Here is a 24224-nt window from a genome sequence, read left to right as displayed (position 1 = left end):
GTTCGACGGTGATTTGTAGGTGAGGGTCGGTATCAACTTATACCTTACTTGTTGGCCTTGTGGGTTAAGGCGTCACTGTAGTCCTGAGTTCTTGTCCTTCGTTGGTTTGAGCCCACGGGACGACGAACTTATTATCAACTAAAAAACTTCCCCTTTGGTAACATATATGAAAATATATTTCTGAGGTAGAGCGAATTGGATATTAAAGGATGTTTGTAGCTTAATGCTTGTATATGAATCACGGTGATGTGATAAAATTTCATTCATAATATGGCTACGTGTGACAAACACACTACATGGTCAGCATGGCAGAGGTGGGTTGTTACCGATTCTAAATACAAATACCCGAGTTCGACGGTGATTTGTAGGTGAGGGTCGGTAATAACTTATACCTCACTTGTTGGCCTTGTGGGTTAAGGCGTCACTGTAGTCCTGAGTTCTTGTCCTTCGTTGGTTCGAGCCCACGGGACAACAAACTTATTATCAACTAAAAAAAAAAAAAAAAAAAAAAAAAAAAAAAAAAAATTCCCTTTGGTAACATTTATGAAAATATGTTATTTCCGAGGTAGAGCGAATCGGATATTAAAGGACGTTTGTAGCTTAATGGTTGTATATGAATCACGGTGATATGATAAAATTTCATTCATATATATATATATATATATATATATATATATATATATATATATATATATATATATATATATATATATATATATATATATATATATATATATATATATATATATATACACACACACAATATTATTGGTTACAGTGAATTAAAGCATAACATTTTAAAACATCCATGGAAAAGATGCATATTCGTTATGTTGACGTTTGTATAATACAATATTATATGAATATAGAGTACAGTATAATGTAGGCTATGCTACTGTGTATGTATACAATAAACCATAGTGTAGGCTATGCTAATTCTTGTTTGTTATTCAATTTCTCTATACTGAATTAGCATAAGTCACTCTGCATAAAGCTCCAGAATTAGCTGATATTAATAATACCATGTATGTACAGAGTATACTTTATAGTATAAGCTAGGCTACCATATATGTATACATGGTACTGAATACCCTAGTGTAGGCTAGGCTATATTCAAGATATGTTATTTCCAACAAACAATGGGTTTATTGGAACCTAACCCCATCATAAGTAGGATAATACCTGTATAAGCATTTTTAGTTTTTTTTGTTGGTTTCAACTATCAAAATAGGCAGTTCATTTTTAGTTTTTTTTTTTTTTTTTGTTTCAACTATCAAAATAGGCAGTTCTAAGTGTTTTTAGAAGGGTTCTAAGTACTAATGGAGGTGGTACATGTCCCCCGTGAATTGGGTGGTTTACTGTAGTTTCTCCTGAATACATTGAGTGAATAGAATTGCTCAATTGTGATCTACCCACAGTAGGAGGTCTCTCGCTGTCTGGCAGAGAGAAAATGAGTGAATGCCGCCTTGCTTTTGTAAGTACATTGGGGCTGTGGTATTGTCTGAGTGGACCACCACAGTCTTGTGAATTGGGGTCGAGAAGCACTGAAGCCCTAAGTGAATCGCTTTCAACTCCCTGACGTTGATGTGAAGGTTCTGTTCTTCCGGGGACCACGTCCTGGAAACTTCCCAGTTCCCTAAGAGAGCTCCCCGTGCTGGATCCAAGGCGTCTGAGCAGAAGTCTGGGTCTGGGCTCAGATGATGAAGGGACTTTCCTTCCAAAAGTTTTTGTTCGGACAGCCACCACTGCAGGTCCGATTTGATATCCGGGGTTATGGGAAATACGTAGGTGTCCTGTTGAGTTTTCCTGTCTCAGTTGGCCTCGAGGTACAATTGCAAAACTCATGTGAAGTCTGCCTAACTAATGGGCCGAGCCAAGACGAAAGGGCTAGAAACTTGTGGACCATCTGAAGGCAGCTGGTGATTCTCTTGGGAGATGGAAAAGCCCAAAAAATCTGAGATTGATCCCTAAATATGGGATCTCTTGCGAAGGGGTCAACTGGGACTTCTGAAGGCTGATGATAATGCCCAGTTCCTGTGTGAGGAGAAGAATCTCATTCAAGTCCTTTGTGCACTTTTCCTTCAAAGGGGATCAGAGAAGCCAGTCATCCAGATACAGACTGATGTTTATGCCTATTAAATGAAACCATTTTGCTAGAGGAGTGGGGACTTGAGTGAACACTTGAGGTGCCACACAGAGTTTGAAGCAAATAGCCCAAAACTGTAAGATTTTGTCCTGGAAGATGAACCTTAGATATTTCCTGGGGTCTGGATGGATGGGGATGTGGAAATATCCATCCTGCATATCCAAGGTTATCATCCAACCGCTCTAGTTAATGGATGATGGGACTGACTGGTTCGTCTCCATTTTGAACTTTGTCTTCCGGACAAACAGATTGAGGGCACTTATGTCGAGGACAGGTCTCTAACCCCCCAGTGTTTTGGGGACCACAAAAAGACAGTTGTAGAAGCCCTCTGAGCTGGTTTTCTTGACCTCTTCTATGGGTCTCTTTTGGATGAGGGAGGAAACCTCTTCCAAAAGTGCCAATGTTTCTCTAAGCCTCTTGAGTAGCTGTCAAGGCGATGGGAGAATTGACCAAAGGAAGGCTCTTCCAAATGGGATGGCATAGCCCTCCTCCAGAACCCTGACAATCCATTGGCTCTGCTCCTCTGATCCTCCACCTTTCCCAAAACTCAAGGAGTCTGGCTCCCTTTGGCGCATGAAGGACCTCCTCATTTGTTGGGCAAGGACTTGGTTGAACCCTTTTTGATGGCTCTGGAAGAGAAGTGGACATAAGAGTGGGTTCTAGGCTGTGACCTGGGCTTATTCCCTTGAAAGGGCTGCTTCTGAAGAAGAGAGGCCATCTTGGGTGTAAACGCAGACGAATCCTTGGGGTGTTTGGAAGACTGTGACAGTAGATCCTGAGTTGACTTCTTTTGGAGGTCCAGAGCAATTTCCCTCACAGTATCCTGAGGGAAGAGGTGATGTGGATCCAACAGTGAAAATAACATCGCCGACTTCTGGATCTGAGTGACTTCTTTAGCGGTAAAGGAGCACCATAATTATCTTTTCTTCAAAATCCCCAGAGAGAAAAGAGTTGGACTGGCGAAGTCTCCTACTAAGTCATTGCAATCTTCAATCTTCTTGGCTGACGATCCCACAGTCCATCCAAGAAACTTCAAACATCCTGAAGATGCCCTACACACTAAGCGTGAGGGAGGAAAGGCGAAGGAAGCCTTACCTTGCTCCCTCTTCGCAGAAAGCCAATCTTCAATCTTCTTAAGTGCCTTCCTAGAAGACGAGGAGAGCACCACTTTGGGTAGCATGGATCTGCTATCTGGATGGTTCCTCATCAGGAAGGTTGAAGCAGGCGAGACCAGGGGAGCTGGTGTGAAAAAGGTAGGAAAGCTCGCCAGCAAATACTGAAGGAGAGCTGAAGGAGGGGCAGATTCTTAATTCAATTCCCCCCCCTCTCCTGTGGAGACTGGAAACAGGGAAATCAGGAGAAGTCTTGGGGGCGGGGAGCTTTCTTTAGCAAGTTCATAATCTCCACTAACTGCTCTTTAGTGGGTGCCAAAGACGGCTTCTCTTGGTTTAAGGAAGGAGACCCACTGTCTGAAGCGGGCGCTTGGCGCTCCGGAACAGAAGACTGGTACTGAAGAGTTGGTACCAGCTGCTCTGGTGCTTGGCACTTGGGAGCAGGCACCAAGCGCCTGGAAGCTGGCACCAAGAGCTTGGGAAGTGGCACCAAGCACTCAGGAGGAGCCGGGCGATTGGACGATAACGACGAGCACCTGAGAAGGTTCGTTGAGCGCTTGGGGGCCAAGTGGCTCTCCAGGGAGAAGGTCTTCGGGCTATCTCATGCGGAGATTGGATGTTGGACTGAGGCAGAGACAGAGGGATCCACAGTGAAACTGCAGGAAGGCTGTGGGATGAGATACGCCTCTATTATGTATTAACGTAATTATATTTACTTTTGCTTTTTGGTAGTTCTCAGCCTTGTTACTGCTGGTCAAGTAAAACTTAGAGTAAGAATATTAGTTATTAAGGTTTTAGTTTTAAGCTTTGCTTTTGTCTGCTGATCGCAAGTTTAACCTCCTCCCGCTCGTTATATGTTTGTAAGTGCCTCATTAACGCTTGGGTGAAAAAGAGACCAGCGTTTGACATTGGAGGCCGGCTCTTGGACAGTCAGTTCTGGCCTTTTGATTCTCCCTGGCGGATATGCTGCTGGCACTTTTGGAATATTGAATATTCGTCCTGTGTATGGTTATTGAGCTGTTTCACACTGGTCACCTGAGATTTTGCCGTGGGGAGCTGCCCTTGGGTGTATATTAGTCACTTGCGACTGAGTATCCCGGTTGCGTCGCCAGTTGACTTAGTCACCTGCAGGGCTGCCACCTTAGTGGGAAAAGTTTCCTAAGGTGGTAAGTGCAGTCGTTTATCTCCTGCACTTACAGAGACGTTAAGCAGCTGGCATTGTGTTTACCAGGACGCCCGTTTTTGCTGCAGCAGTGGGAGCATTCAGGCTCGTGGAGGACTGTGGGGAGACAGATATCAGGTAGGGATTTGCCCTTATTTTATTAACAAGGACGTCTCCGACTTGTCCTTCACCTGTGGTTACCTGTATCTGAGTCTTCCCTTGATAGCAGTCCTGGTGCACGGGATCACGGCCTTCATTAAGGCAAGACATTTAATGCCATTTGTTTACTTTTTTTTTTTAAATTTAATTTTTTTTTGGTGAATTATATCTTATATATGTATATTGTAATGAGTTTTTTTGGCAGTCTTTTTGTTGCACCTTGGTATTGGTTTTGTTCATCTTTAGGTTTAAGTTTAGTTTATAAATCCTAGGTAGGAGATTTAAGTTTTCTCTCTTTTATCCTTTGCCTTCTTTTCCTTATTCTTATAGTCAGGTATTAGTATTTTTCTGGCAGATTGCTTTGGGCATCATTTTTGCCCCTGTGTACAGATGTTTATTCATGTAGGGTTTAGTTTTAGTGGTTAGGAATCCCAAGGATTTCAGGGTTATTTTCTTGTGATTTTGTTTGTAATAAATATTGTAGAGTTTTCCCCTCGTTTCCACTGACTAAGTTTTGCTGTGTACCTGGTAACAACACTGAGTATTTATCTTTAGTGCATAAGATCCTGCACTACGGCCCAACACGGGTCATAACAGCCTCCTAATGCAGCTTAACAGGCAGCAGAGAACACTGTGCAGCACCATGTGCATGCCTCTTCAGAGGGTGAGATGCATCAAGATAGAGCTTGCGGCACCTCCTGTCAGTGCCAGAATCCTCAAAACTGGATGATATCTGGTGCACATCCATCAGGACGCCTTTCCAGTGGCTGCCTGCTGATACCTAGGAATGCACAACAGGCTTGACTGAGGGGGACAAACCCCACCAGCCTCCCTTAGATTTCTGGTTTGTCTTCTCTCAGGTTCAGGGGAGCAGGGCAGTGACCTTCATCTAGGAGGACCAGCAGGACGAGTAGCCACCTCCTTCATTTGGACAACACTGTCACTTGTCACTTTATCTGAATACACTTTTTCCATTAACACCTTCAATGACTCCCCTATCTCTGCCACTGTATTCACTACTAAGTTAAACTTCTTGTCAAACCTAGACTCGACACTGGGAATGGCATCAGGGTTGGAAACAAGGGAGCCAGGTGCAGGAGTAGGTGGATTAAAAGTAGGAGGGCTAGTAGCTTGAGGAAGAAGGAATGGTGGGGCTATCTTCTATCCTGGGCTTAGGTAGAGATTCTTGGCTAAGTGAAGCTCGTTTCTCAGATCTAGAGGCTGCCTTCCTCTTCCTATCCCTCTCTAACTTGTCTAGGTGAGATTTAAGTACCTTCCACTTTTGCTCATCCCAATCATTACATTCAGCAAAAGTTCTCTCCTTACTACATTCCTGCCCGCTACACTTAATGCATATTGTATGAGAGTCATATGGAGATTTGATCAATCTGGTTTTACAACCTTTGCTACAGTAGCAAAAACTAGATGAACTTGAATTGGATATAATGACAAGAAAAACTAGAAAAACTGATCCTGAAAGCTATCAGAGCTTGAAGGCTACTCAAAATATGCGATAATACTTCACCAAAATCCTGTTATTCAACCGCAAACACCTGATGTTTACTCGAGAGCCAGCAGAAACAGAATGAGGTTATCTGCTAAGTTGTTTCCAGTACTCCCGTTAGAGGGCAGGGCTTGTCACCTAAACTAAATAATTGAAGTGCTACCGCAATTTTTTAAACAGAAGGCAACCATGCAAGTTAGAAACTACAAGTACCATCCTACTTACAACCGAGCTTGGTTCCGACCAACTGGTTGTAAGTCAAAATGGATGTAAGTCGAACCTTAGAAAGTGGCCGACATACTGGGTAGAACATAATATTAAACCTTTGCTATATAAAGTACAGGCAGTTCCCGGTTATTGGCAGGCTCGGTTATCGGCGATCCAGTTTTTCGGAGCTGGTCTAGCAACGTAAATCATCGATTTTCGGTGCCAATATGCACTGATTTCCACTTATCGGTGCCGATAATTGCTTACTGGCGCCAATGCACACCAAACAGAGGCGCTGATAAGCAAAAATCAGCGATTTTCACTTATTGTCATACCGTCGGAACGGAAACCCCCCCTGATAACCGGGGACTACCTGTATCTACATTAACTGTAATGTACAATCATTATTTCAATCTTTTAATCATAATGTACTTCAAGTGATATATTTTAATCATTTATGTAATGTATATTATGTACAGGTAGTCATCGAGTTACAACAGGATTAGGTTCCTGCATAAATGTTGAAAGTCGATTTTAACGTAACTTGGTTTGCAATTCAGTCTACGGTGGAACGTATCTACCCATTACTCACGGAAAATGTCCCCATTCACTGCATTTTTCACTGAGAAATATTCACTAATTACTGTATTTTTATATAATTTTCATAACTAAATGCACTTTTTGTGATAAAACTATTAAAACACTCAGGTATAAGCATTTTTAGATTTTTTTTGTGTTTAACCCTTAAACGCCTGTTGGACGTAGCAAAAGTCGACTAAAATTGTCTGTTGAATGCCGAGTGGACGTAGCAAACGCCGACTACAAAAATTTCAACCTTCGTCAACTTTTGACTCGACCGAAATGGTCGAAAAACGCAATTGTAAGCTAAAACTCTTACATTCTAGTAATATTCAATCATGTACCTTCATTTTGCAACAAATTGGAAGTCTCTAGCACAATATTTCGATTTATGGTGAATTTTTGAGAAAACTTTTTCTTACGCCCGCATGTAACTCAGCCGAAAATTTCATAAATTCTTTTCGTCATTTTGTTGTCATTTTTGCACTGTTCTATATTAGCCGTTACATAAAGTTTTATGTATGAAAATGTGCACAATTTCATGTACAATACAACAGAAAATAACTCATGGTTGTAGCTTTTATCAGTTTTGAAATATTTTCATATAAATCACGATAACTGCCCAAATTTCAACCTTCGGTCAACTTTGACTCGACCGAAATGGTAAAAAAATGCAATTGTAAGCTAAAACTCTTCCATTCTAGTAATATTCAATCATTTACCTTCATTTTGCAACCAATTGGAAGTCTCTAGCACAATATTTCGATTTATGGTGAATTTTTGAAAAAACTTTTTCCTTACGTCCGCGCAGAAATTCTTTCATCACGTTGTCGTAATGTTTGCACTGTTTTATATTAGTCGTTACTTAAAGTTTTATATATGGAAATGTGCGCAATTTCATGTAGAATACAACAGAAAATAACTCGACCGAAATGGTAAAAAAACGTAATTATAAGCTAAAACTCTTACATTCTAGTAATATTCAATCATGTACCTTCATTTTGCAACAAACTGGAAGTCTCTAGCACAATATTTCGATTTATGGTGAATTTCTGAAAAAAATTTTTTTCCTTACGTCTCACGCCTGATAACTCGGCCGAACATCTCAGAAATTCTTTCGTCATGTTGTCGTAATGTTTACATCGTTTACATTAGTCGTTACATAAACTTTTATATATGAAAATGTGTGCAATTTCATGTAGAATACAACAGAAATTAGCTCATGGTTGTAGCTTTTATCAGTTTTGAAATATTTTCACAATCACGATAACTGCCAAAATTTCAACCTTCGGTCAACTTTAACTCGACCGAAATAGTAAAAACGTAATTGTAAGCTAAAACTCTTACATTCTAGTAATATTCAATCGTTTACCTTCATTTTGCAATAAATTGGAAGTCTCTAGCACAATATTTCGATTTATGGTGAATTTTAAAAAAACATTTTCCTTACGTCTGCTGGTAACTTGTCCGAACATCTCGGAAATTCTTTCATCTCGTTGTCGTAATATTTGCACCATTTTATATTAGTCGTTACATAAAGTTTTATATATGAAAATGTGCACAATTTCATTTACAATACAAAAAAAATAACTCATGGTTGTAGCTTTTATCAGTTTTGAAATATTTTCATATAAATCACGATAAATAGAAAAAATTCGACTTTCGTCAACTTTAACTCGACGAAATGGTCGAAAAACTGCAATTTTAAGCTAAAACACTTACAGTCTAGTAATATTCAATCAATTAGCTTCATTTTTCAACAAACGGGAAGTCTCTAGCACAATATTTCAATTTATGGTGAATTTTGAAAAAAAAAAAAATTTTTTACGTCCGCTGTTCTAATTCATGCATCATTGTGTGATAATATTTTCTCTGTGTTGCTTTGATCGTTTTAAAATTTGTTATATACCAAAATCATTGCAATTTAGTGTACAATACAATTAAAAAAATTAAGTCATTAGCTTTAACCGTTTTGCTTACAGCGCGATTTGTATACAATTATGAGTTTTTTTTTCTTGCTGTCCTATATTCCAATATTTATATATGATAATGATATTTTTTCATTTCTGATGGTTGCATACTAAACTTCAGGCAATGACAAAAAAAAAAATGAGCCAAAAATGAACTCTTAATCTTAAAAACTAAGCGTGCTGTGATTTTTTGAAAAACTTTTTTCCGCTTCGCGCTTAACTCACCGAACGCCGCATACGGGAGACGTTTTTGTAAATAGCGCTTCAGCGTTAAAGGGTTAAACTATCAAAATAGGCAGTTCTAAGTGTTTTTTCAGGGGTTCTAAATATTCGCTGATTTTAGCTATTCGCGCGGGTGGGGGGGGGTGCGCTGCACGCCTCCCCCGCGAATCAGCAAGATATGAGTGAGGGGGACAAGATGCATGTAAAAGGTGATTAACTGATGAATACGAGATGAGAGAAGAAGACATAACAGCCCCTTGCAGAGGTTCAAGACAGTTATGGAAAGTGGCTGTTGCAATCTCAGCCAACTACAAATGCATTAGAACAGTCAGGGAAGGCACTATAAATCAGGTTATGCAAACATCAAATAACTGAATTTTACAACAGCAGTCGGCAGAAAACTAAATATATTTGTTCAAAGTAGGTGTAGTTCTATAACAAATTGATTTATTTGCTTAATGTTACTAGTCAGGGTAATGGACATCTAATCATGGTAGAAGATAACATGGCATGACAGATCTATGGAACTTAGGCTGTTAGGCCATTGCTGGGACAATATGCAGAGTCAGTCATTGAGCTACCTACCCAAAAGTGAATTTCCATCAAGGGAAATTGATTTCTCTGACCCCTTGACTCGGGTATACCATGCACAATGCAGGAACTAAGCAACTTACACCACCAAGCTGCTATTATAATACTGAGTCTATAAAAAAAAAATATCTAACACAGCGACTCCTCCAGTTGTCTAAGAATGATATTAGTAGGAAACATTGGATATATACTGGAAAACAAATTCTTTGTTATTATAACCTTTTATCTTGGGCTGTTATTAATATATGATCATTATTTTTTTTCTTACATCAAAATAAAAGAAACATCATGAGTAGAAGCAATTTTTTTTTCCACTTAATTTTCAAAATAGGTTTCAATTGTCGATTTCATGAAGGAAATGAACAGCAAAGATGAGCCTTCATGAAAATAAAATTGAAAGTAAAATCTGGAGTGAGGGCAAGCCTTGGTCATTACAGAAGGTCAGGTCTCACAAAAAGGTTCCCAGAGTGCAGAGAATATTTTTTCCTTCTTTTTGACTTCAGGGTCAATAGCAGTTATCTGGAAACTCTTATCAGAGGCCTTAAGTCACGTTTTATTGAAATAAAACCCGAGATATTATGTATTGAAAAGAGGCAATTGAATCCTCGACCCCCCCCTTTTTTAAATTACAATGTTTAAAACAGCGCCAATGAATGGCAGGAACACTCTAGGGAGTGCTTATACTAGAGATCTACACAGCCAAGGACAACCCCAACACCGCCAATGTTCATTCAATCGATAAATGTGTGTGTGGTTTCAAAACCTAGGTATCATTCTACTTCTAAGACTTAGCAAAGCAAACAACTTTAAAATTTCCTGAGTTGGGTCAGGAGAGCAATTACATGTTTAGTGATTGAATACGTGATTCAATATCACAGCATTCATGCGTCACTTGTATTTTTTTTTTTTTAACCTTTGAGTTTTTTTTAGTGGCAAAACTTTACAGACAAGTGTTTAGGCATTTCAAAATTGACTAAAGTAATATCCACTGGTATGGGTTTGAGAAATAACCGGTACAAGTCTGGACCTTCTGAAGGTCTTTTGAAGCTGTCTTTACTGTTGAACTACTTAGTCCCTGCATACCTGTTACTGTTGAATGGACTTTGTCTGAACTTTTAGAAATTGAATGGACTTTGATAAAATCGAAGCAATAACTCCCGTAGAAATTAGTTTCATTTTGTATATTTTATTTTTGTATAGGGCAAAGGACTGTAACCATAATTTTCATCTTCCGCACTTAGCTGGTAACAACCCCACAAATTTTCAAAATGCATCTCCTCCATAACTTCTGCAAACTAAGAGCTCAAATTTAGCCAGATGAACAAAGTAAGAGAGCGTTTTTTTCAATTTTTCTCAATGAATATTTTTCGTTTTTGAAAAAACTTGATTGATTTTTGGAAAAAAATTCCCAAAAATTTTCGAGGGACAAAATGAAAAAAACTCTCTTTGTTTGTAGACAATTTATTTAGCTTTCGATTTCATTGAGATCGCTTTATGGAGGAGATGCAGTTTGAATGTCTAACTTTAAATTCATCAAAGTTTTAACCGATTTAAATGGTGATAAAATCGTTTTTTCGCAAAATGAATCAGTTTCAAATTTTGTGTCAAAGGACTGTAACCATAATTTTCGTGGCCCCATTAGCTGGTAACCCAATGCAACTTGAAACTAAGAGCTTTAGCAGATATTATATATTAAACAAAGTAAGACACCTTGATTTTTGGAAAAAATTCCCAAAAATTTTCGACAAAATGAAAAAAAACCATCAATTTATTTAGCTTTCGTTTGCTTTTTGTTTCATTGAGATCAATGGAAATGCTTTGAATGAAACAAGATTGATATTTTTGCTTCTCTGTGTATTTATTTGCTTGCTGTTAAATTTGAGTTTTTATGACAAGAAAAGCCAAAATATATAACAATAGAGGATAGAAATGAAGCTAGATGAAGAGAGTGTCAAAACAAATTGACAAACTATTACACCAACTGCTATAATGTCTGGGTCACTGAATACCCTGCGGAATAACTGATGCGTACTGTCCACAGGGTGGTATTCATGCTAAAAGGAAATTACTTTGACATTATCATTACATTATACACTAAAAATGTAATTTTTTCTATGAAGACTGTTTTTGTTTATAACTCCTAAACTGGTCTTTTAATAAAACTTTCTATAGTCAGGATATGTATGATGCCATGCAAAAATTTTGATTTTTTTTTAGTTTTTTTCATCTTCTATTTTAGCCAAAGATGTGGAAATCCCACTCCATTAGATTTAGCCATGTTCCAAGTAGTAACTCTGGGTTTACCCATTACATCAAGTGCTGACAGGTCATGCAACCTATCTTAAATTCAAACAACCTTTAAATGGTGATAGCCAAATGTGTGTCAACAGAAGTGGAAAGCCAGTGCAATGCATTGAAGAGCTAGCTCTACAAAATGACACCTAGAAGACTACCATCTACTAGCAATGGAAACTTTGGAACAAGATTGCTAAATGAGACAAGTAACAAGAGGATAGAGTTTGCCAAATGACAAACTATCACCAACTGTATAATGGGGAGAATACAAGGAATAACTCATGTCTCTGGTATTCATGCTATGAAATGCTTTGCATTCTGGCTTTTTGGAAGAGTTTTTGCTTATGGTCTTAAGTATATTTGGCATGTGTGCAATTTTTTCTGTTATCTTCTATTTTCCAAAGATGTGGAAAAGTGGTTAACAAGAATTTACCCATACAAACTGACAGGCAAACAAACAAACATAACTGACAGAAGCGACTAACGTGCTTGTTTATTTCGCCAATAAAGGAGACATAAAAACAAATGATATCTTCACACCATATATATCCTTCTCATGACTTACCATAATATAAAACTGTTAACATAAAATGTGGAGTAGGAGTTGGCCTCCTTTTCTTGAAAAGCAGAAATTTCCCAACTATACACACACACATAAATATATATATATAATATATATATATATATATATATATATATATATATATATATATATATATATATATATTCTTATGCTGTGGTTTTCATAATGCAGTAATCTCCTGTGTGTATGTGTGAATTGTTGTATACTGTATAATTTTGTATTCAGAGTTAGCGTAAAGTTACAGTGATTCAATGCTGTATGGTTTGAGAGAGGGACGGTAGGCATGTAGAGAGGAAGGACAGAGGCTGATTGTTCTGGAGAGAGAGTGGGTGTTTAGTCAGTATCCAAAACTTGCTGGAGTAATGCATTCCTATCACCTTCTCGGATGACTCCATTAGCGTACAAGGCGTTACGGGACGCAATTAAAACACTGTGGGGTGGAAAATTCCATTACGAAAGTTGCCGACCATCATCCAGGACTTTTTTATGAAACGATGTTTTCCATTCTTATTATAATAACTAGAGATTCTCTTGTTCTGAAACTATGTAATAATAAGTATTATTATTAACTGTAATTCCACTTTGTCTCTAATTATCGTTTTTTGAATTTTTTTTTTTTTAAATATAGATCTCATCTAGAAACTGTTCACACATTCGGCCCACCGTCTGCGTATGGACACCGATCCAAGGGGCCCACATTCAGAGACCTAAAGCGTTGGTGAAGAGAGATGCGCTCTCTCTCTCTCTCTCTCTCTCTCTCTCTCTCTCTCTCTCTCTCTCTCTCTCTCTCTCTCTCGGGATTACGAATGTCCCGTTTTAATGTAATTGATATTTTGGTAGATGATGGTCGCTCATATCTTTAACTGTTTAATTCCTTAGTAAATGTGTCTGAGTTATCTGAACAGTGTATTTTATTAAGTGTGTGTGTAACGGCGCCTGATTAAAAACACGAAGCAATTTGGTACCAAGGTATTGTAACATAATTATTGGTTTTTAGTGCACTAAAAATAATATTTTGAGTGATTATATGTAAAGATACCTTTTCACTTTTTTTAATATTTTTTCGTGTTATATGTTTTATGCTTTATCCTTGGAAGAATTTTTCTTTTATACATATATGTGGTGTGTTTGCTATTGCCTTAATTTTTGCTTTACATTTTTTTATATTTAATCTTTTGCAGAGTATATTTCTGTCTCTTTTGTATCCACATTTTATATGATTGATTTATTTGCCTTATTTTGTTTAACATTTGGGAATTGAAATTTTGTTACTTAATTTAAATTCTTCTTGAATAATTTTTTGATTAATTAATAAATTAATTTCTGATTTAATTTTGACTGATGATTAATTCAGATTTAGTCCAATTTTGTTTTGTTTTCAAGTAATAATAAATTTCCCTGAGACTGTTAATGTCATGTATAATCTTTGAATTTAGAAATAAATTTTTGTATTTAAAATATTATATCAGAGTTTCATTCACTGACCCACCAGTAATTTTGGTTTGAATTAGAGATACAGTGGTAAGTGAGATGTTTTCCTTCAAGTAATTGAAGTGAGCTCGAACCAGGGAAATGAAATAAATAGAAATACTTGAACTTTTATAATGTTAATGGAGTGACGCCCTTAGATTTTACCACACACCTGTTTAACGAACTTAATCTGTTTTCTTTCATGATTGATAAGTTTTATAAGGGATCACTGTTGCCTTTAGAGAAATCAGTCGTTTTGTATGTGTGATGAGGGTTCAGGTGTCTGGCTATTGTGAGGTAACTATAATTGTTGAATAAATGGTAAGTTTGGTAATCAAATATCAAGCACTTAGATACCAGGTCTGATTTGAAGAACAGACACTGGACACTCTGGGGTCACCATATATAAATGGTGCCCTAGACTCCGGGGCAAGCACTTAGATACCAGGTTTGATTTGAAGAACAGACACTACAGTGCTGAGCTGAAGGCTGCAGCTATAAAGTTTACAGGCCTGCAAGGGGCTGCAGACTTTGACACAGCCAAAGGCTGGCTGTTTTTGTTCAACATGAGCTTTCTAACAAGAAGACTCATGACAAGGCTTTGGATGCCTCCAAGTAGGGAACAGGAATTGTGGCAGATGTTGCAAGACTTGATAAAAAAAAAAAAGACCTTGGTTTGGTCAAATCTACAGAAAAACTGGTCTATTCTATCACTACTTACCCACTACCACTTTGGCTGATGAGAAGGAAAACAATTAACTTGGCTGAAAGCTTTCCTAGCATGGCATGTTAACTTGGCTGAAAACTTTCCTAGCATGGCATGTCTACTTGTTTTATATGCATGTGCTTCTGGTTGCCACTGTTGCAAACCCGTGGTAGTTTGACCAATGAAACCATGTGCCCTACATGGGTTGACTGGTAATCTCCTAGCGATCTGGTATCATTCAGCACAGGTTTGGTTCACCTCCCAGGTTGTATCTGATTCCATAATCACTTTTGTAAGGATGTTGTTTGTCATTAGATACAGGACCTTCACATTTCTAGACATCAGGTGAAGGATTTGCTTCTCTTGTACTATATGCCTGCTCATCCTACCACAACCTAGTTGGTTGGTGACAAAAGTTGTATTAAGGTCATGTTTTTGCCTCCTAGTACAAATGCACTCCTTCAGTCAATGGACCTAGTTGTTATTGTTGCAATGAAGCAGCTATACTGGAGGAAGTTCCTTGAGGAATTGATGGTGTATTCAAGGGCAAAAAGGAGCAAGACATGGATACATGGGGGGAATGGACACTGGGGAATCTTCAAAGGTACTTTAAGTCTGCCACCTATATCTTTGAAGATGCTTGAAAGGACCGTGGAGTATGATTGGAACTACGTCCTGAAAGGAAAGAAGGGATTCAAAGTTGACAAATTTTGTGTCCAACTCATGAAGGGAGGCAACAGCATTCCAAAGGATGATGTACAAGAGTGGCTGGATGACAATAATGTTAACCTTGGCTTCCAACTTTTATCCAAAAGCCCGATAGCTCTTGCAGGTGCTGCTGATTAGGAAGCCCTCGAAAACAACCACGATGATGATGAGGCTGTTTCACAACCACTGCCTTTGTATAAGCAAATGCAGATGGTCACCGATATGTTTACTGGCATAATGGAGGATCACAACATCGGCTTTCATAACTTCCCCAAAACACTGGAGTTTGCTGCAAGCATTCGAAAAATGTGGTGCACAGCGACTGCAAAGCAGAATCGTCATTTGTATCATCAGAGTACCATCCACAGCTTCTTCAGATCACACCCATACACCCAAGCCCATCTCCATTCACTTCTTCAGTAACTTGGTCAGTCATTACAGAAATGACTTGACCCATTTAATTTTGAGTCAAAATTCATGCCCAAGAATTTTACTTCTCTCTCAAATTGAAGAATTCCATCTTCAGTTTCAGAGTAGGAGAGATGTTCTTTATTTGACTCCAGGTAAACTGAACTGCCACAGTTTTTGGACCAAAAAATTTGAAGCCATTATCATCTGCCCACTCAGTTATAGCATTAATACTTTGTTACAGAAGTTGGCATGCATCTGAAATATCATATTTAAGAATATATATAAGGCTAGATTGTCTACATACAGTGAGCACTTTACACTCTCTTGAATGACCTCTGCTTTGTTGTTAATGGGTATGGCAAAACATGTAATGCTTAGTACACTCCCCTGTGGCACACTCTCCTCTTGAATGTATAGGTCAGAAATTTTATTACCTACTTCTACTTTAATATATACAAGGCCCAGGAGGTAGAAGACCCAGAAGGCCTCAACAACAGTCATGCTGGAGGAGGAAGAGGAGGAGGCCCTGAAAACCTTCTCACAAGTTTTTAAAAGTCTAATGTTGTGAGCAGCTCCAGCACATACAGATAAGATATAAAAATTGCTATTTTATTTCAAGTATATTTTTTAATTATTTACGAAAAACACAAAAACAAAGTGAAACCCACATTATACGGTAGTGTAGTGTGTAAAGTACACCTATTATATTGTGCTGCCTACAAGAGAGGCGAAAAAAGGTTCAGTTTCTTTGTGCACAATGAATTTTTAAATGTTAGTGTTTATTAGCTTTTGGCAAAATCAAAGTGATACCTAGAAAAAGACAGTGATACCCATATTATATGGCAGTGTACTGTACATACAATACACCTACCATATCATGTGCTGTGTAACAGGAAAAAAAGAGAGGTTAGCTTTTTAGTTTTCTGTAAAAGAAAACCACTGAGATGGCTATTTGTCTGTCCGGCTGCACTTCTTCTGTCCGCCCTCAGATCTTAAAAACTACTGAGGATAGAGGAATGCAAATTGGTATGTTGATCATCCACCCTCTAATCATCAGGCATACCAAATTGCAGCCCTCTAGCGTCAGTAGTTTTTATTTTATTTAAGGTTAAAGTTAGCCATGGTCTGGCACCACTATAGGTGCCAACAACACAGGCCACCACGGGGCTGTGACTGAAAGTTTCATGGGCCATGGCTGAGAGTTTCATACAGCAATACACTGAATAGAAACTCAACTGCGCTGAAGAAACTTCTGCGCATTTTTACTTTTTTTGGGGGGGTACAATGACTTTTTAAATCTTAGTATTTACTGTCATTTGGCAAAATATGAAAAACAAATGATACCCATGTAATACAGTAGTATACTGTGCACACAGAACACCTATCAGATTGTGTTGTGTACAGAAAAAAAGGGGGTTTGCTCTTCTTTTTTGTAAAAAGTGTATTTATATAATACTGTATATTTTGTTACAAATACTAAAAAATAAGATGGGAAACTGGCTTTTGCATCGAGCTTTCAGTTTAACCCTTAAGGGACGGGCTAAATACATATCAAGCACACCCCAAGACTGGGCAAACTTTAAGGTTGCCCAATTTAAGTAAAAAAAAAACATATCAATGGAAAGAGGAAGATATGGTGTAAGAAAAAAAAATTCTACAAATTTTCCCCTACCTCCCACTGGAAGTTGAAAGTGACTATTTACAACCTTGCGTTGGGCTTCTTTTACAAGACACTCGTAAAAATATATTAATGACCAAGTTATGCATGTTTTTTCTAATAATTTATCTTATTTTCTTTTCTAAAATTATAATTACAGCTTACACAATACAGTATCATAACAGATAAGAAATAAAATCAGTAACAAATTCTGAGGATATTTGTTGTAAAATATTTACGAGATGTACCAAGATGGGGAGATGCAGTAAATTTTTGTGAGGTATATCTGTTTTTTCTAATATTCCTCTGCAAAATTACAATTATAGCTGACATACTATCATAAAAGATAAGAACTAAAACCAACAGCAATCCCTAGGTATATTTATGAGCAAATAAATAAAAAGACATCCTGAAGCTGCAGAGAGGTAGTACATTCCCCTCTGAAATCTCAAGGCATACTGATCACTGTCTCTCCTGTGCTGTGCTATTATAGTTGCCTTAAGTCATTTATGGCCCACTGAAGTGCTATGAACATCTTTCACACTAAATTTATCTAGATCGTATGGCGCACAATATTACTCATACGAGTTATCCCATCCATCACTCAAAACCTGTTATAGATATCCATATGATGATTCCTGTCCATTAAGGGTTAAAGTGTTAGGTGTTGTTTATAAATATATTTAGTTCTTCATGGTTATGTGGTACTGATAAGGTAGGGGGAGAATATGGGTACGAAGTCGCAGTTTTACATTCAGAGCATTTTCATTTTTTTTTTTACCTTATCCGGAAATTTCCATTATCCAGCAGGGCTTTGGTTCTATGAATGTGGATATGGGGGGAGATTGCAATACACAAGTTTCACAGGCTTAAACAAAATATTTGAAAACGATATGCCATAAATAATTCCTATCAACATGGTACTTACCTAGTTCCTTAACTATAAAGAAGGCTTCTTGTTGATCTTTAAATCATGTAGCCAAACAAACAAACATTTTAACATTTTCTCAGCCAATGATTCAGCACCTTCTCCAATATTTCCAGAGCAAGCTCAAACATACTTATGCCACTCAACTTCATGCATTGCAGTGTAACCCATTTTCATCAGGATCTTGCTGTGATACCCTCTTCCTGCTCTTCTGGTCCCCTTCTAACCCAACGTTTTCATATATCATATTTTGTTCATCAAAGACTGGTTTCTAATTGCTTTTAGCAAATAGCTTGTTAAACTGGGTGGTCCTGGATATTTTCCATTTTTATTCCCTAGGCTCTTGTAACCTGCTCAGAAGTCTGCTTACATTTATTTTTGGACTCAAGGTTTAGGATGTAACAAATTAATAAAAATTTTACAATCTTCAATTAAACAGAATAAATTCCTTATTCTTCTCACATTAACACAACATTCATATTCAATCTCTTAATTTAGTAAATTTCCAAAGTATGTAAAGCTTTCATTATATTACAGATTGACCATCACTAATCTGGCAATCGCTACTCCAGTTCCATCACTAATCCAGCTCCAATTTCAGCTAGCATAATTCAAATTTCCTAGGTCACCACATCAACCTGCCGCTTCTATTTGCTGGTACTACTACTTGTGTGCGCAAGTATGTACCCTCCACTCATGATTGTGTTTCTCTTTTGGGTTGAAGAAAAAATGAGAAAATGCAGTAAAAATATGAGAATAACATAAAATATTGATAAGAAAATCATTAGCATAACTACATGAAACGAAATAAGCTGCAGGAAGTTCATCGACACCAGCGAATAAGTTTGTGCATCCTACCTACGCTACTCACACAACAGTGTTAATCTTTTGGGTTGTAAAATTTAAAAAATGTGAAAAAAAGTAAAAATATAAATGAGAATAGGATAAAATATAAATTTAAAAAATTTTGTGTAACAAAACAAAGCAAAACAAGTTGTAGCAAGTTCAATGGCACCAGCGAATGAGTTTGTGCATACGTATATACCTACAAACACAGCTGTGTTTATCTATTGAGTTGTACAAATAAAAAATGAGGAAATGGCATAAAATATCAATGAGAATATCAAATATAAATTTTAAAAATTGTAAGCATAATAACATGAACCAAAACAAGCTGTAGCAAGTTCACCGACACCAATAGCGTAAAATATAAATTAAAATTCATATGCTCAACTACATGAACCAAAACCAGCTGTAGTAAGTTTATCGACACCAGCGAATGAGTGTGTTCGTACATACGTACCCTAGACACACAATTACGTATATCATTTGGGTTGCAAAAATACAAAAATGAGAAAATACAGTAAAAATATAAATGAGAATAACATAAAATACAAATAAAAAATTCCATGGTGAAGAAGGGAATCCTGACAGCCCTTCACCTTAAGACATGTAAATGAGCTTAACTGAAATTCCAGCTCTTCACTTTGGAAGCAACAGTGATGAACTTTCTTGTATAAGTCAACAAAATTACCTGTAACATTTATTTTGCCTGTGCTTCATTAAAATTTCAATTGATTTTCATTTAATTTTTCTTTTTTCTTACTAACCAACTTGTACTGATTTACAAGGTACTTTCAAGGTACGATGAGGTGTTAACTGTTGGGTTAAGTATATTTTAATCTAACCACTCTGTAATCCAGCAAAATCACTAATCCAGCAACCTGCAGGTCCCACTGAAACCGGTTTAGTTATGGCTGACCTGTGTTACCTATTCTTAAAAGTTTAATTTCTCCATTATCACCTCTCATATACTTTGCCCTTTTTCACATTTAATACATATTGACCCCTGCTTACTCGTGGTTCAGGATTCACGGCTTCACCTATCCGCAGATTTTTGTGGAATTTAGCCCGGAATTATTCACGAAAAATTTGGCAATTAGTGGATTATTTCATTGAGAATCATTCACTAATTACTACATTTTCATGTTATTTTCATGACTAAATTTTTTATGATACAAAAATTATTTACTAATTTTCAAATAAATATTAATATAAACAGCAAAATATCAATAAAATGTATTTTTTTAATGCATATTAAATATTTAGGCACTGTACACTCTTAACTCTACTTGTGAATTCCCAGTGTTTCCCCTATGTATTGTAAGAAGAAAATGCGACTGCTTCAATAATGTATGAGTGAAAATGAATGTACCTGAAAATAGGGGTAACCTGAATACTTTTTACACTTAGCTGCAATCCATATATTTTTAAGGGTAAAGCAAGATGACTTGAAATGATATCAAAGTGTTTTAGATGACAGTTTAAGGTATATTCTGTGCAGGATGATAGTTTAAGGTATACATTTCGTGTTTTAACTATTATCAGGATTAGCAAGAAACTGCTAGGAAAATGCTCCCTTTGCTTTCCTGTCTGCCGATCTATCGATAGACATATGTCTATTGACATGCGTGCCTACCTATCTATCAGCCTGGGCTGGACAATTGGGTAGCGCGGTCAGGAGGCAAGAGATTAAGTAGATTGTGGGCCACTCATCTTAAGTAGCTTAATTCCTTCTTCAAGGCAAAAGTGAATCTGTCTGGGCGACTCTTTCCAGGCACCCCGTCGAGATACTACTCGCTGCCAGCACAGCTGAGGATGACTTAACTCCCTATAGAAGAACCGGCCCTGCCCCCAGCAAACGGCATAAAAGGACAGACAAACAAGGGATGCTCTCAGAACCTCGCGGGACGTTATGGCATAGAATTTACTTAATTTGAGTGCCAGTAATCACAGAATCTTTTATTCAATTGCACCAGTGCTATTCAAGTGTCTGTTCGCAGCACTAATCCATTATTAACTCTTCAAGGCCCCTTGGCACCCTCAGTGCAGCTTCGAATTCATTATCCTTTTGTCTATTTTCATTACTGGCATATAATGTGTATCTCTCATTTCAGAGGGACCCTATATCGTGGAATCTTCTTGGAACTGTGCCTGGAATCCCCAGTTTCATTCATCCAGTAGGAATTCCCTTCAGGATCAACAATTTAATTGCATTTCTCCTTCCCTTACTAATGTCTTTATGTAAATATACTCTTTTCATTTACCCACGTGTTTACGTAATATTTCCTTTCTGAAGTAGAGCCCTAAGCTCATATGAAATTAACCCCTTTTCTCCTTTTCTTTTGTTTTATGTTTCACTGGACCCACAAGGTCGGAACCACAAGGCTACTGTAACTGTAAATGTTGCTGCCTGTCTCATAGAAACTATCTCAAAGCCAGATTGTCCAGTTAAAACATCAAACTATTAAAATAGGCAGTTACAAATGTTTTCTGAAGGGGTCTTTGGTCTGAACTATTAAAATAGCCAGTTATAAGCATTTTTAGAGGGGGGATGTCAAGTATTCACAGATTTTAGCTATTCAATGGTGGCTGTGGTCCCTATCGACCCCAAAAATACTGGGGGCTAACTGTATTTCCTAAATTACCAATATGTTAAGATTCTGATACTTTTTCCAAACTTTCACTACCACAGCCACAGCTCTGCTGCTCTAACCTTCTCAATTCAGGTATAAACCTATCTATTATCCTCCCTCAGTCCTCTGCCAGAACTTGGCAACAGAAATTACAGTAAAAAATTCCTGTAATTCAGTTACACCAAATGCTTCTTATCAGGATTAAAAAGCAAATCTGAAACAATTATTCTAGCTTTAGCTTGAAACAAGGAAATATAATGTATGATTAATAATACAAACAACATTCTGAAAATCCAAAACAATAACAAATCTTGCCCAACACTATACATTACTTTGGCCAACAAAGCACTTAAATTTTATGTTACTCTATTCTTCACCTGTTTTGCTTTCCTATATAATTTATCATTTACTTCACAATCTTATATTATCTACTTCATATTTTACTTATACATCACTATGAAGGAATAATATAATGAAAACAACTCAAACACATTACCTGTCCATTGACTGACAATCTTCTATTATTGCTCTTGCATAAGACTATAAGACCATCAAAGAGGAACACATGTCTCTCTGTCTGCTTCTTTCCAGTTGCACCAAGTTTAAGCAAGTCCCCCTCTGTAAAGACAAATTTATTTCAAACAGTAAAAACAGAGAGAGTAAAAGTACAAGCAACAAAGTACGGTAACCTATTGTGATCTCTAAAAATTATCACATTTTATTCAGATAAATAAGTAATTGAGACAGTTCACTGTTAAGGGATAAAAAAATCTTAAAAATGGATTCCTAGTTGGTTTCCTTATTTAACTGATAATCAAAAGAAAATCTGTTTTGATTTTATATACACACTTTCATTGCTCAGTTTTTTAAACAATGAATGCAAGAAAACACTTAAGATTAAAATTTTTGGAAAGAGAAACCCACAAGATTCTTGTGTATAACTTGTTTACTGGTAAATATTTATATATTACTTTGATCTTGAGCACTTTCAGGACCTAACTGTGACCCTTTTTCAAGAGATGAGGTAGTCAGGCTGGTTCAAGGCCCAGCAATCTTCTTGCTGGGCCTTGAACCAGCCTGACTACCTCATCTCTTGAAAAAGGGTCACAGTTAGGACCTGAAAGTGCTCGAGATCAAAGTAATATGTAAATATTTACCAGTAAACAAGTTATACACAAGAATCTTGTGGGTTTCTCTTTCCATCTTCAGAAGAAAACTGAAAGAAGTTTTTGTTTATTAACATTTTTGTAAAGTTTTAAGATAAAATATTTGTAAAACACTTAAGAAATCTTCTATTATTTATTTATAAATGTCCTATTACAATAATAACTGATCTCATTGGAATTACTTATCTTTATCTATTTCTATTATATCTAAAAGATGTTTTTTGAACACTTCTGAGGATTCACTCCACTTAAAATTTACTTTCAGTGTTACACTGTAATTCAGTTAGTTTATCAGAAACTGCTATAAGTAATCCTCAATATCGCATTAACAGGTAAAAATAAGGAGTTATGTTGTAAAGCTTTTAATTGCAAAATTTGGAAATAAACCTGTTATTATCAAGTAACACTTAATGAGAAATACATTACAATACATTTTTACTCGTTTCCCTTTCAGGCCCAATCTACTCTGTTATTTATCAGGGGGAATAAATATCTACAGAAAATGCAATTGAAGATAACTGTGATTGAAAGTAGTTCATACTTCTCACCCATCACAAGTTACAACTTAAATACATTCTACTCTCAACTTTAAAAATAAAAAACTCACTTTTTTTTTTTAAATGTTTCTCTTAAGCTATTAGTTGTGCTTTTTCTTCTTTTAGAGACAGTAAAACATCCTTCAAACAAAACCCACAGTAATGCTGACTTCCTAGAGTTAATCTCATTTAACTCACCTAATACAAATTCATTACAGCACTGAGTGATTACTTTGCCTTCCCAGCCTTCTATAGATTTCTGTAGTTCCTTCATCTTCAGTAACATTTGTTGTCTACTTAATCTGCCATGCCGCAGGCTAATTTCACTGAAATTTAAGAATTCACCATCAGTTGCAACCAACAACATGCCATGATACAATTAAAAGCATACAAGAAGTTCTATGGTAAAGGTAGTACATGTATCTGCAATTTAGTAAATATTCTCACTTTCGTATATGGAAAACAATTAGGTCAACACAAAAATCCCCTCTAAAAATGCATATACAGGCAGTCCCCAGTTATCGGCGATCCAGTTTCATGGGGCTTGTCTAGCGACAAAAATCAGCACTGACCGAACTACGGACCACCGCCACCTGTGCCTCTTGGAAGCATTGCACATTGGGAAGGAGAAACCAA

The 24224-nt window shown here is 37.0% G+C and overlaps 1 protein-coding gene across 1 annotated transcript in view; it reads right to left on the bottom strand.

Annotated features, from left to right (window-relative positions):
* LOC136842589 (son of sevenless homolog 2-like) overlaps positions 1–24224 on the bottom strand; it is a 553642-nt gene that overhangs the window by 378250 nt on the left and 151168 nt on the right. The window contains 2 exon segments of the mRNA XM_067110139.1: positions 22383–22504; positions 23787–23914. Of these exon segments, the coding sequence (XP_066966240.1) occupies positions 22383–22504; positions 23787–23914 (250 nt within the window).

Source organism: Macrobrachium rosenbergii, chromosome 10 (genome assembly GCF_040412425.1).
Source record: "Macrobrachium rosenbergii isolate ZJJX-2024 chromosome 10, ASM4041242v1, whole genome shotgun sequence".
Lineage (NCBI taxonomy): Eukaryota > Metazoa > Arthropoda > Malacostraca > Decapoda > Palaemonidae > Macrobrachium > Macrobrachium rosenbergii.
Note: the sequence above shows the minus strand (reverse complement) of the source record. Positions and strands in the feature narration are given on the sequence as shown.